Consider the following 15,035-nt stretch of genomic DNA (forward strand, 5'->3'; position numbering starts at 1 on the left):
TTCTCATATCTGCTGCCTATTTATTAATTGGGTTGTGAGTTGCTTTATTATTGAACTATGTAAGTTTTTTACATGTCTCAGATTTTAATGCCTAATCAGTTATATATTATGTAAATATTTTCTCCTACTTAATAGGGTGTCCTTTTAATAGTCTTGTATTTTCTTTCACTGTATAGAAGCTCTTTAACCTGAGGTCATCACAAATGTTTATTTTTATTTCTATTTTCCTTGCAATAGGGGTCAAATCATCAAAAATATTCTATTGTTGATATATTGAAAAGTAGCTCCAGTGTTTTCTTTTCTGTGCCTTATTGTTGCAGGCCATACATCTAAATCTTTAATCCACTTTGATTTAATTTTTGTATATGGGATTAACATGTGATCCAACTTAATAATTTTCAAGTGTGGCTTGCCAAGTTTCCCTGCCCCATTTATTAGAGACTTTTCTTTCTCCATTTTGGTAATAGCTTCTTTATCATAGACTAGGTGCTGGTGTGTGCATTGATTTTTTCCTGGGCTTTTGATTCTATTCCATTAATCCATGTATCTATTTTTTGCCGATACCATATTGTTTTAGTACAGTTACTTGATGGTAAAGTTTAAAGTCAAGTAAGGTGATGTGTCTTTTTCTCATTTGCAAATAAATTTCAATATTTTTTGCTAATTTCTTTGAAAAATATTGCTGATATTTTGATGAGAATTGCACACTAAACTTATGTGTCATTTAGGCAGGATAGTCATTTTGATTATATTGATTCTCCCCATCCATGAGCATGGGATTTTAATAACATCTTGTAGTTCTTGTCATACAGATCTTTCACCTCCTTAGTTAGGTTGATTCTGAGGAATTTAATTATTTTTGAAGCAACTATAAGTGGGGTTGTTTTCTTAATTTCTTTTGCAATGTATTTTTGTATTATGGGTTTGTAAACTGTCATTTTGCTCATTCATCTATTGTTTCTAATAGTCTAGGATTTTCTGTATTTCTATATTGTCTACAATACTTTTTTGACTTGGATTTCATTTTTCTGACTTTACTACTTTTCTGACTTGGATTGCCTTTATTTCCTGTTTTGTTTTTTTGTTTTTGTTTTTCTGATAGCTCTGGCCAAAATATCTAGTACTAAGTCCTTGTCTTGTTCCTTTCAATTTTTATCACTGAGTTTTATATTGGCTGTTGGTTTGTGAGCTATGGCATTTATTAGATTGATAGGTACCTTCTATTCCCATCTTGACACAGAATTTTTATCATCAATGGGTGCTGAATCTTTCAAATGCTTTCTCTGAATCTATTGATATATGATTTTTATTCTTACTTTTGGTGATATGATGTATTATACCAATTGATTTAAGTATATTAAATCATCCTTGTATCCTAGGATAAATCCAACTTGATCATGGAATATAATCCTTGTGAGAAATTCATGAATTTGTCATCAATTTTGTTGAAGATTTTTGCATCTATATTCAGGAGGGATATAATTTTCTTTTCTTTTGCTGTCTTTATCTGGCTTTAGAGCAATGTCGGCATCATAAAATGTAAGAGTGTTCCCTCTTGTATTTTTTAAAACAATTTGAGCAAGATAGGCCTTAGTTCTTTAAAGGTTTGATTCATTTTTAAATTACCTGGTTTTGGGCTTTTGTGGGGCTTTTTTGGAAGTTTTTTTTTATTATTATTATTATTACTATTTCTATTTCCATGCTTGTGATTGGTTTGTTCAACTCTTTTCTTTTTTTCTAGGTTAGTCTTGGTAGATTATATTGATCTACAAATTTGTCCATTTCTTCAGGGTTCTCATATTTGTTGGTATGTCATTGTTCATTGTAATCTCTTTTTTAAAAAAAATTTTTTTAAAGATTTATTTATTTATTTATACAAGCACTGGGTACAGTCAGAAGCGTGGGAGGGTGAGAGAATCCACCAGAGCCAGAGCGGGAGCAGAACAGGCAGACTGATGAAGTACATGGCTGAGGGGAGCAGCGGGTGGCAGGAAAGGTCTACATGCCATGTGGGACCCTCGCCCGGCAGCCGGGGATCGAACTGGCACTGCAGAGGCTGCAGGCAGCTTCGCAGCCCAGTGCTCAACCGCTGCGCCACCAGGGAGGCCCTAAAATTATTTTTTTAAAGATTTATTTATTTATGCATACAAGAACTGGGGTACAGGCCAGAGGTGTGGGGGGGGGGCGGGCGGTGAGAGGATTCACCAGAGACAGAGTGGGGCACAGAACAGGTAGACTGACTGAAGTACCATGCTGAGGGGAGCAGCGGGTGAGACAGGAGAGGTCTGCTTCGCCATGTGGGTTGCTCCCTGGCAGGCCAGGGATCAAACTTGTGCTGCAGAGGCTGCAGATAGCTTCATAGGTTGTGTCTTAACCCCTTGCGCCACCAGGGAGGCCCTTCATTATGACCATTTGTATTTCTGTGTTAGCTATGCCAATCACATCTTTCATATGTGATTTTATTAATGTTTTCTCACTTCTTTTTCTTCTCCTTCTCCTCCTTCTTTTTGATCTCTGTTTTATTATTTCCTTCCTTCTACTAACTTTGGGTTTCTTTTGTTTCTCTTCTCCAAGTTGCTTTAGATATAGCATTAGATTGTGATTTTTCCCAACTATCTTCCCCCTTGGGACTGCTCTTGCTGCACTCCATAGATTTTGGTAACTTATATCATCCATTTTCATTTATCTCAAGATATTTTTTTATTTCTGCTTTGATTCCCTCTTTTATGCAATAGCTATTAAGCAACATATTATTTAGTCTCTGTATTCATAGTTTTTCCTTTTTTTTTTTTTCTTAAAGTTGATTTCTAACTTTATGTATTATGGTCAGAGAGAATAGTAGTATAATTTTGGTCTTTGTAGTTTTATTTACAGTTGCCTTGTAAATATAGATGCAAATATAGATGCAAAAATCTTCAACAAAATGTGCTTTTTTCTTGAAAATGCTCCATGTGTACTTAAAAAAATGTGTATGCAGCAGTTTTAATATAGAATGTTCTGTAGATATCTATTAAATTTGTTATAACTCCTCATTTAAGGCTTGTGTTTCTTTACTTATTCTTTGTCTTGTTGATATGTCCATTGGGGTATTAAAGTCCCCTAGTATTATTGTGTTATCAATGTTTTTTGGTTCTGTTATGAATCTGTTCTTACGTGTCTTGGTGCTTCATCATTCAGTGCATTTATATTTAGGAGTGTTATCTCTTCTTGTTGTATTAGACCCTTAATCATAATATAGTGTCTGTCTCTATTACTTTTCTTAATTGGAAGACTATTTTATCAGATATAAATTGCAGCAGGCTGCGCTACCCATGCTGTCTCTTGACAAGGTCTGGGCATTGGGGGAGACTCCTGAGAAGAGGGGAGTTCCTGTGCTCCCCAGAAGAGGGAAGTTGTACTTCCCAGAAGAGGGGAGTTCTTGCACTTCCCAAGAAGATCTGAGCTAGGAAGTCTCCATGGCAATGCCTGCTAATGCTTTCCTCTTTGTTCTTGATTAATGCTGAAGTAAGTTAGTTATTAATTGGCATGTGTAAACCCAATTCGGACCTAGACATTAATTGATTTATTGTTCTTACACTTGAATCAGTATCAAAAAAAGTACAAAATGCTAAAGGTATAGTTAGGAAAGAAATGTTTTGGCCCTGAGAACTGTGGAGAACAAGCTGCCCTGAACCAGCTGTGCTTGGAAACCATAGCCTAACCTGGTGGGTATCTGTTTGCGGCAACAGTACATCTCCTGGTGTATGAGAAAAGTTAACAGTTCGCAGGTTGTGTGGAGGTTAGGTATTTCTAGTTAAAAGTTAGATTTCTATAGCACTAAACAGTATTGATGAGCTACTTTAGATCACTTTGAAGTAATTGATAAATAGGCTAGATTAATTAAGTGCTAGAGAATGGGTTGATTTTAGTAATATAGCATAACACTGGACTTTCATGTCCACTCCAAAATTAGGAAGGCTTGACAGGATGATTGCTTGTTACTGAGCATTGTACTGTCTTAGACAATTGATTCTGTTAGAAAATGAGTTGTACCAAGGAGAGTAATGGTCCCTGTTGTTTTTCTTAATCAGATTAAAGAAATGTCCTTTGTAGTATGAGATCAAGAGGGTCTTTGTATGTTCATGAGAAAATATGTAATGATTGTCTCTGTTCTGCTTTGATGCTTATGCTGATGTAATCTCACCGCTTGCCTTAAGATATAAATGAAGACCTGCTGAGACCCTCAGTAGGAGATACTTGCACCAGAGAGAGTGTCAGTGTCTCCTCACTACCTCATCTACCTCACTCCACTTCCCCTCAGCCCTCGGAAAAAATTTCACCGACGCTGTCGCTGTCCTCTCCTTTCTGAGATCCCTGACACGACTTCTAGCTGGTCTCTAGCAATAAATATAGCTCTACCAGAATTTTTTTTTTGGTTGCCATTTCCTTGTCTTCCAACCTTTAAGTCTAAGTCTCTGCTTGTCTTTGGTAGTAAAATGGGTTTCTTATAAACAACAGAAGGTTGGACTTTATTTTGAAATCCATTCTATACCTACGGACATCTATATTCTATACCTTGAAGGACATCTTGGTTGCTTTCAAGATTTTGCAGTTGTGATTAAAATCCATGCACAGGTTTTGGAATGGATGTATATTTTCAATTAATTGAAGTAAATACAAAGGATATCAGTTGCAGCAACATATGGTAAGAGTATGTTTAGTTTTGTGATTGGCTTTTAAATAAAATCGGATCTTTATCTGGAATTTCTTTTTATAAAATGTTTAAGCCAATTAAACTCTCCTTTCCCCTCAAATGGATAGGCATTTGTCCTGATACTATTTGTTAGATTCATTTTTCCCTAGTGATTGGAAAGCATCATCTGCACATTAAATTATCAACATAGGTAAATGGTTCAAGGTATGAACATGGACAAGTTAATCTCTCTGTGCTCCATATCCCTCACCTTACAAAAGGGGACAACTATAACTACTCACAGCATTAATATGAGGAAAGCATGTATCATCATCATTTATATTTCAGATGCAACCTATGGTTTCAGAATTTTTGGTGGAATGAGCATGAGACTATTTGGAAAAGTAAACAAAACCCTGCGTCCCAACTTGTATCTATGTGAGTAGTGACACCATGATAACTTTCAAAATGTGAAAATACCCATCCATTTGAAAAGTCACCAGGGTCCATCAGAGAATTCTCAAACCATAGGTTGTATCTGAAATATAAATGTTGATGATCCATGTTTTCACGGATTTGAGTTTGCCTTTCAATAGAAGTACAGAGAAGGATAAAGAAGGGGTAAAGACCAAGAAGATGTTGATGGAGTATCAGTCTGGGTACCCCAACTCATTCTGTGGATTTTAGGAGGACACAAATGCTATGTGTCAGACTGTGAACTTCTTAAGTGTAAAGGACCAGTGTTCAACTCATCTTAATAAGCACAGAACTTGACCAGGAAGTATCTAGTAGAGTTTTATTGAATTAAATAAGTTGAATTTTTCCATTGGAGTTCATTGGGGGAAAGGAAAGCTAAGGAAAGAAGAACCTCTTTTCTCCTCTACTCTTGCTTCAAAATATTTCTTATTCTTGAAGGAATCCATCTTAAACAGTCATGTAACTGGTAGGTATATTAGTTAAAATGACCCTCCAGATGTCAGACTTCCTAGCCTTCCAGCTCTGTGCCTTGAAGCAGTTCTGCAAGGCAGACCAAGAGTGGGCAACAGGAACCTTGTGGGCTGCAATAGAGTTGCAAAAGGAATATTAGTCAACCCGGGCTGGTGGGACTCAGGGTTTAGTTACCATGCCTGGCAAGAGGCCACTAAGAGGAAGCTGGCAGACTGGCAATGCAGGCAGAGGAGGAGGAATGGTGCCCACCTGGGGAAAGGGAGATTTTGCTCTTCCAGTGGGGAAGGGAAGCAGGATGCCGAGGTGCAGCATCCCCCTGGGTCTTGGCTCCCACATGTCAACCACAAATTAATTTTAGGCTAATCATCTCTGCCTTCTTATCCACAACATATGGTATACAATACTTTCCCAGCTTGAAATTTCTAGTATTCGATGAGCAAGTAATCTTCCATGTCTCTGGTCAGAGGCTTCTTCAACAGCTGTGTTGCAACGAGCCGTCAACAGCAGTTGAGACACAAGACTGCATCAGTTTAGTGTGACGGGTGGGGGTGGGGCAGGGCTCTGTAGTCTTGTTCTTTTGAGCTCCTCTGAGTTTGGCCTTGTAAACTGTGGTATTTCAGAATAAAAGAGTCCTAGTAGCGACGATTCCAAATGCAGCGATGTGTTGACACTGTGGCTTTTCCTTAGCCGGCGTGGAATTGTTTTTTTTTTTTTAACCACTGTGTCATCAAATCAATAAATCGGGCCTTTTTTCTTGATGGACACTCTACTCTGAAGTTTTTTATATGCATAATTTCATTTAGTAGGGGTGAGAACCCCATCTGTTTAAATCCTTGCCTCCAGGGTGCACAGCTGTTTCTTTCAGGGAAACCTAATTCCTCACCCGCCTGAGACTAACTACTATTTATTGGGAATTTGCACAGCACCGTGCACATACACTAACTAGTTCAATTATTTCTCACGGGAGCCCTATGTAAGCTTCAGAAAGACGCCGTTGGTCATCTCAGTGCTAGATAAACCAAACCTTAATTTCATTCTAATCTGTCTCGTAGATTCTGTTCCCACAGATTCTTTTAAAATAAGCAATTTGAATTTAATTACGATGTAAGCCAAATCCCCAAATAAAATGGAACCCAAAAGGTACATAAAAATGGCCAGAAATATTTTAAAACAATAGATTTGCAGGGCGTTTGCAGTTTCTTCCCCTCATAAGATGAGACGCAACCTTGGGTTGAGAGTGGACTGCCTGTTACCGTCATCCCACGTACATAAACAGACAGGGCGGAGAAAATCTTGGAGAAAATCCTAGCTGAGGCCTCCAACGTGCAATAAAATGTAAAGATTTTAATAAGTAAGTCTTTAGGAAAGCGTTCAAGAGGATTGCAAATTTAAGAAAACACAAAAGTTCAATTAATTTCGTGGCACTTAACTAAATCGAATGGAACGGGGGCTGACAGGGCTTTAACGCAACACACTCGGGCGCGGACGGCGAGGAAACTGCCGGACGTCCCAGCGCGGGCGGGTGATCACAGACAACAGGCTCACGCCGCGTGCTCGCGCAGGCGCAAAGCCGGCCGGCGGCTGTGGGCGTGGCGTCACGCCCCGCGCAGGGGTCCGCACCTTCTCCGGGGGGCCCTGCTCCAACCTGCCTCAGTACCTCAACCCGCCACTAGGGGCCGCCGCTACCTCCGCAGCAGCAACAGCCGCGAATCTGAGCGGCCCGAGTTTCCAGCCGGGCCTCTTTCCCAGCCGGTCCCCGACATGGCTGCCCCCAGGGCTGCGGGTCGGGGAGCTGTCGCGCTCTCACTTTCCTGACAGCTCCTGACTTCTGTGCTCTCCTTGCCTTCCCCACGCCACTCCAGCAGACATGTTTGCAAAGGCCTTTCGGGTCAAGTCCAACACGGCCATCAAGGGGTCGGACAGGTGAGGGAGGGCAGTGCCTACGCCGCCCAGCAGGGCGCCCAGTCGTCTCAGGCCCGGTCGGCCGACCAGCCCGCTCTGGGTTGTCTCAGCTGCGCCGTGGTGAAGGCCGAGGGGTATAGCCCGGGGAAGGGGCCTCAGGGACAAGGGTGGGTTAGACACATTTTGAGGGTGACGATGATTTATCTCCCAGGTCCTCTTTTGGATATTCTAATGAGTTGAAAAGACAACGTAATAAGCAGCGTTTATTCATCACACATTATTTAAGGTATTGTGGACGATGCAAAAATGAAGGAATACAGAGTCCCTGCCCTCCAAAGAGCTTAGAAGATTTTGGGAGAGATCAGATAGAGAACCGAGAACTACAAATGTATGAGAAACAGTGTCTAGTTATTATTTACAGCAGGGCAGACAGAGGTAGGAGAGGATAAGGTACATGTGATAAGAAGAGCTGTGGCTATTCAGACAGTACTGCAACAAATGCAAACATTACCTTTGCAATTTTAGAGCCAGTGTTCCAGAGTTGTCATTTCTGGTGCCCTGGTATACTATTTAATCGTAAACTGCTAAGCATATATGAGAAAGGAGTTAGTCCATGGGGAAGACATGGAGTCAGGAGGGCAGGATTGCGTTTCCAATGTCAGACTATCTTGGATTGCTCACTGAGCCTCATTTTTTCTCTATGTAAAATGGACAGACAGGCCCTAGGAATGTGTGAAAATAGATGACTCTTTGAATAAGAAAGAGAATAGAATATCCTGGAAGAGTGTGAGAATGGAGCAATCACAAACCAGCAGTCTTTTCTTGACCCTCATGATTTTATAGTAAATCCTTTTGAATCCACTCTATTATTTTACATGATAAGTATATATTTATTAGATAATGTGATAAATATATAATAATGTATAATTCATATATTATTAAAATCCATCCAGGCAGCATTCATATCTTGTATTGGTGTGCTTTCTGCAGGCGAAAACTTCGTGCTGATGTGACAGCTGCTTTCCCCACCCTTGGAACTGATCAGGTCTCTGAGCTAGTACCTGGAAAGGAGGAACTCAACGTTGTGAAGTTGTATGCTTACAGAGGGGATGCAGTGACTGTGTATATGAGTGGTGGTAACCCCATCCTATTTGAACTGGAGAAAAATCTATATCCCACAGGTATGGCAATAGGATGGACATGGCCATGACTCGAGTTCTTGCCTGACATCTGCTTCTCTCTGTTTCTTCCATTAACCTGTCTTCACAAGACAAACACACCCAATATCTCCCAGCATCTTCCCTAAGGATCTTCATGGGCCTACTGTTCCTAGAATGGAATCTTTCAGTACCAGATACTGCTAAAGGAGAGAAAAACAGGGCTGACACAGAAAAGAGAAAGTTGCTAGAGGAAGTTCTGAAAATGAAGGAACAATAGTTTAAAATGGGTTAACTGGGATGGAAAGGGTATAGGTCTTGAAAAGGGTAGACTGTCTGGACATGTAAAAAAAGTTTTTTAAAAGCAGAGTTTTTTTAAAGATGCTGAAGAAATACTGTTATAGGAAAGAAGCTATAGTAATTAAGCTTAGTGATGTACATCAGCAGAGGTCTTTCTTAGGCTCTGACTGACTCAGAATTATTTGCTTTCTCTTTGTCACAGATTTCACAGATGCAGCCCCCATTTCCCCCCCATAACTGCTGACACCCACATTGTTACCTGGGGCTTTTCTTCTTCCATGCTTGGCTGTAACAATGCAATGCAGTCTCCTTAGGCCATCCTACCGCTACCCCTCTTTGCTCCTGTTTAAACACAGGTCCCACTGGTCACTATAGAAACAGAGAAATGAAAATAATAAACATGGAAATGTTTAAAATTTTCTTACAGACTGAAGTCCTATTTTTGGGTTTCTTGCTTCTGTCATAAATACAATCCCTACAGGGTCTGTCCCCACTTTTATTCGTTGTGGCCATTTGCTGTGACTGCAATGGAAGTGGAACAATAGGTACCTCCAAGTCTCAGTTTCCTAAGTCTCTTCTGTCCTCAAGAATGAAGCCTCATTGGGTATATCCCCTGATAACCTCTCTTAGCCATGACTTGAGTTTCTTTTCTCTCCTAGTTAAACTGACCACAGTGTTTGACTTTGCCTGTTTCCCAGGGGATTGACTTTTTGGCAATAAGTGTTTTCTGGCTTTCTATTTGGGCAGTGTACACTCTGTGGTCCTATCCAGATCTTCTGCCAACCTTCACAACATGGCCTCTGGTGCTCGAAAAACTGGTGGGCGGAGCAGGTAAGATTTTACTATATTCTGGCTATTGTCTTAACCTACTTAGAGACTAATTTAATAACTGTACTCACTTCCTGCATTCATGCAGCTGAAACATGAAATCTTCAAGGTGTCTTCCCCATCCCTCACCACTGTGTGTTGTGTCTTACACTTGGCTGGTTCCATGAACTCTAGGCCTCTCTGACCTTGTTATAAGGTCTAAATAAGATAAGTGATGTGAAGGTACTTTGTGACCTGCCATACTTGACATCAATAAGCTGAATTTAGGAAGCCAGGATGAGCTAGGTCGTGGAACTGGATCCTCAGCTTGGTGCTTCAGTTTGACCACCAGGGTCTCCCCTTCCCCAATCCTCCCCTAAGGGAAAAGTCTGATACTCAGGTTGCCATTTAAAATTTTCATCATGAATAACATAGTTAATACTTAATAATGTTTGTTTGTTGAGTAAATAATAAATGGTGAAGTAAAGATGGAATTAGATGGAGGCTTAAGGCAAGGTTGTGATGCTTTTCGTTTCTTTGCTGCAGATTTAATGTTGCCAGGACTGGTGGTGCCCCCTGCTGGTCTGCCTCAGGTACAGAAGGGTGACCTCTGTGCCATTGTCTTGGTGGGGAACAGGTAACTGTGCCAGCCAACTGTGCTTCTGGGAAAACGTAACTGAAAGGGGAATGGGGAATGAAAGCATCCATAACATGTGGATAAAGGATTAAATGAAAAACAAAACAAAGCACTAGGGTCTTTGGGAAGAAGCAGAGTATGGAGCGTTGGGGAAACAGCACTAAGCCTGTGGGATGTCCCCATGTCTGGGCTTGAACATACTTGCTGTTACTGCTTCTCGTTTTGATTTTTTTTTTTTTAATAATTCTAGATTTACAGAGATGTTGCAAAGATGGTATGAAGGCCTGAAATATCTCTTACCCAGCTTTCTCTAATGATAACACCTCATATGCCCACAGTATAGTTATCAAAACTAAGGAATTAACACTGATAGAGTCCTACTAACAAACTTACAGATTTTATTTATATTTCCCCAGGTTTTCCACTGATGATGCTTTTTCCTATATCTAATCGAGGCTACTACATTGCATTTAATTATCATGACTGTTTAGTTGCCTGATTGTGAAATTTTCTTGGTCTTTTCTTGTCTTTCATGAACTTGACACTTTTCCCCCATACTGTAAAATTCACCTGTTTTAAACAGACAATTCCATGCTTTTCATCTGTTTACAGTGTTGGTCAGCCATTATCACACTTTCTTTTTTTAGGTAAACCAGGAAGTAGTCATGCGCATAATCAGAAGTCCCCTCACCCCACAAATCTTTTTTCCTAGAAATAGCTATTATCATTTTGATGCATATCAGATGATGCATATCAGAGCCTTCTTAAATGCGTATATGCATGGTGCATATAAAAATTGGGGTTTGTAGGTTTAAAAATACACCCAGAACTATACTTTATTGATTTTGTTCTCTTATGATAGTGTGGACATTTTCCATTTCAGCACGCACAGATACACTGGATCTTTTTACCTGCTGTGTGGTAATAGGTCTTCTCCTAGTGAACATTGTGATTGCCTCCAGTTTGTATCACAAATAGTCTCTTTCGCAGAACACAGTTTTCTAGAGCATATACTGAAAAAGCAGAACTGTTAGGCTTACAAGAATGGTGGTGGCGTTGCTTTTCCACCCAACATTTTATCTGGTACAGTAGAAAACGATATAAAGGCTCAGTTTAGACTTTAGAGTATATGTGGGGATAAAGCTTGGGAGCAGTTGGTGGCAGGGAATAAGGGGATAAGGAGGTTTATTGAAAACACAGGTTACATTCGAGACTGAAATTTTTGAGCCACTGACCCAGTGGTAGATGAAAAAGACCCCTCTTTTAGGAACTGGGAGACAAGCTAGATTTGAAATTTCTGTCATGAGAACTGACTTGTAGGCACAGTAATTGACAAGGAGGTTTAGCAAACAGTTTTTAAAGTTCAGGTGTTGGGAACTCTGCCCTTGAACTTTCTCCCTTAGATCTGGACTGCTCTAGGTGACTTGGCCAAGATTCACCAGAGACTGCTCCTCTGCTGCAGTCCAGCCCATCACAAACCTTACAGGCAAAATGAGAGCAGTGTCTGAGTAACACTGGGCTGACACAGTTCCCGCCCAGCTCAAGGTTCTGTAGTTACTATAAAGGTGATTGTTTTTGATATTCTGGGCACACCTAGTTCTGTGGTAGTTACACAGAGTAAGCTTGTTACAAAAAGTTGGCTCTATTATTTATTTTGTCTTTCTTCCTATGGTATCCAGTATCTAGATGGCTGTGTCTTTAAGGTTGGGGAGGTAATTTATATTTTTAAATGAAAGAAAGAGAAGTTTAAATATCCTGCCTCTTCTTGCCTAGGTATAATTCACACTAGGAGTAAAAAAAACACAGTGATAATGTCAGCAGGGAAGTTACTCATTCAGAGGATGAATGTTTGGTAAAGGGATTTTTTAAAAGTCATAGGTAATTGAAGAAAATTGAGACTAGATTGGGTTTAGTTTTGTGCTACAAGTGGGTACTTCATATTTGTAACCAGGGTGCTTTCAGCACATTGAGGAGAGGCCAGGCCGAGCCACCCAGCAGATGCCCTGACCCTTGTCTCTGTCCACCTCTTCCTCAGGGCTCCCGTCGCCATTGCAGTCGCTGCCATGTCCACAGTTGAGATGTTGTCATCGGGCCTGAAGGGCAGGGGCTTCTCCGTGCTCCACACCTACCAGGATCACCTGTGGTGGGTTCAGCATTTCTTTTGTTGTTTTTAGTTTTTAAGATTTTATTTTTATTTATTTATGCATACAAGAACTGAGGTATAGGCCAGAGGTGTAGGGGGTGAGAGGATTCACCAGAGACAGTGGGGACAGCAGAGACAGCAGAACAGGTGGATCTACTGAAACACATTGCTGAGGGGAGCAGAGGGTGTGACAGGAGAGATCTGCTGCGCCATGTGGGTCAGCTCTCAGGCCAAAAATCAAACTCATGCCGCAGTGGCTGGTGATAGCTTGATATCGCTGAGACTTAGTCCCTGCGCCACCAGGGAAGCCCTGTTTCTTCTGTTTTACCGAGAATTGGATGGGTGGTGAGGGCACAGGACCTAAGATTCAGAAGTGAGACTTTCAGTCCTTCCTGTGTCCTTAGCAACTTGTTTACCCCAGACTTTAATTTCCTTGCTAAATGTGGAGAAACGATTTTTTTCCTATTTGGACAAGAAATTAGAGAGAACGTTGATGGTTTTCTAGGTGAGATGTGGAACCCTAGGCCCCAGGGCTTCTCTCTCTGTCCCACGCAGTGGTCTTTATGGGCAGGGCTCGGGTCTGCCACACATTAGGCCCCATGATGAGTTCCAGCGTTCTCACTCTTGAATCCAAATTAAATCAGCACCAGGGTGAGAACCTGATTACTTTTATGTTGTTCTTTTATGTTTCACATATCAGACCTCTCACTGTGGAGGCTAGACTTTCTCAGTTGCTTTCTGGAGCCCCACACCAGTTTATTGTCTTAACGTTTTACCAAAGCATCAGACGATGCTTTTCTCACAAGCTCTGCTCTTTTGGCCAACCACTGTGACCTGTTAAAGATTCATCCTTCTATTTTTAGCCCATTCTTAGAGTTTATTCCTTTTGTAAATGTTGTCCGAGCCCTGCTTTGCTGGACCTTACTAATTATGTTTTAGCAAACATTTGGGGATTACCCACCAGTGTTCTCCTAGCCCGTAAGTCTGGGCTACTGCATTCAAGTTCACATTGTCCAAGCTGTTTTATCAGTGGCTGTCTCATTTTCCTCCCCCCCCCCCATTTTGAAAAACAGTTCTGCCGTTTGCCTCATCAGACTGACCTAAACAGACACTCTGGTCTCATTGTGAGGAATACTGATAAGCCTTGCTGTGCTGTTAGAGAAAACTCAGTGTGATTTACATAATCTTGGATGAGATAAAACATTTTGCTTTACCTCTCTGCATGCTCTACCACGTGACATTGCTCTTTCCTGTCTTCCCGAGGCTTAGTGGTACCTTAGTAGTACCTAGTCTCCACTCTGCAAGTTAGGCTGCATTCTGATTTAACAGATACAACTGATTTTGCAATCCTGAGGAGTCCAGTTTATGCTTTGCTGTAGACACTGAGCCTCGGGTTTGTATGTCACCAAACTGGTTTGAACAGATGCATTACAACCTTAGTTTTGTTTTTTAATTCAAAATGGTTTTATTGCTTTTAACTCATATGAAGGAAATGCTTTGGGGGGCTTCTCTTTAACTGCTTTTTGTTTCATCGTTCTCTGCCTCGGGATGTCTTATTAATAGTGTTATTATTCCTTTGGGATAGGGAGGAGGCCAGAATTACTCTCCCCATTTCAGAGATGAGGAAACTGAGACATGGCACTTTTCTGAGCCCAGAATTGGAAATAGAGTTGAGATGAGAGTCCAGGTTCTCTGCCTTCTCCTGGATGCCTGCTGTGGCCTTACTGTCTCGGGACTTCCGGCTGAGCACCTGACCAGGGTTGGAGAGTGTTGTGGCTGCTGCTTGGTGTTTCTGACATGAGATTTTTCCAGGCGATCTGGAGACAAGTCCCCTCCACCTTCCATCGCTCCACTGACCCTCGCTGCCCCAGAACTCAGTGACGAGAAGGACTCTGTCCAGGTAGACTCCGCCCTGCAGGGAGACATGAGGCATCTGACCCTGGAGGGAGAGGATGAAAATGGGGAGATTCATCAAATATGTGGGGAGAAGTCCCCATTAGAAGCCTCAGAAGACCCTAATGTCGGGAGCTTGAACTCTGAGCCCACAGACAGCAAGACCCTTCAAGGTATAACTCTGGCAGGAGAGGGACCCATCCTCTGCCTTCTGGATGGGAGACTGAAGGGCTCTGCTCTGCTTCAGACTAGAGAGAAGGGGAAAGGCCTCAATCTTGGTGGGGATAGGTGCAGCAACAGCCCCTTGACGTCTTACCTGGGAGTCTTTCTTACCTAAGTCGGGCCTTCTTGAGTGCCAGTCTGCCTGTGCATTTGGACCCTTTCCAGCTCCAGAGCCCCCCAGAGTTTCTTGTGGCTCTGATTTCTCTGGCAGTCCTGGCCCGGGACCATGCATCTGGCCCCTACTCTGCGGTCAGCCCTCTTCACAGGCTCAGTGTTCAAGAGAGTGTGGGCGCTTCAGCACCTGGGAGGGATTCTTCCAGGGCGGGGGTGAGCTGGGTCTGGAGTTGAAGGGGA

The 15,035-nt window shown here is 41.6% G+C and overlaps 1 protein-coding gene across 4 annotated transcripts in view; it reads left to right on the top strand.

Annotated features, from left to right (window-relative positions):
* The window catches only part of EIF2D (eukaryotic translation initiation factor 2D), a 42,262-nt gene that overhangs the window by 18,723 nt on the left and 8,504 nt on the right, over positions 1 to 15,035 (top strand). For 3 of the 4 annotated variants that reach the window (XR_008549843.1, XM_054690099.1, XM_054690098.1), the window contains exons 2-6: positions 8,513 to 8,703; positions 9,727 to 9,810; positions 10,333 to 10,423; positions 12,459 to 12,566; positions 14,379 to 14,632. Coding sequence is in view for 3 of the 4 variants with exons in the window: in XM_054690099.1 (XP_054546074.1) it covers positions 8,513 to 8,703; positions 9,727 to 9,810; positions 10,333 to 10,423; positions 12,459 to 12,566; positions 14,379 to 14,632 (728 nt within the window). In the remaining variant the exon portion in view is untranslated. Of the gene's footprint in view, positions 1 to 7,337; positions 7,544 to 8,512; positions 8,704 to 9,726; positions 9,811 to 10,332; positions 10,424 to 12,458; positions 12,567 to 14,378; positions 14,633 to 15,035 lie in introns of those variants that run through there. The other variant, XM_037496236.2, reaches the window with a different exon arrangement.

This window comes from Talpa occidentalis, unplaced genomic scaffold (genome assembly GCF_014898055.3).
Source record: "Talpa occidentalis isolate TD23 unplaced genomic scaffold, MPIMG_talOcc4v2.1 talOcc4.8, whole genome shotgun sequence".
Classification (NCBI taxonomy): Eukaryota; Metazoa; Chordata; class Mammalia; order Eulipotyphla; family Talpidae; genus Talpa; species Talpa occidentalis.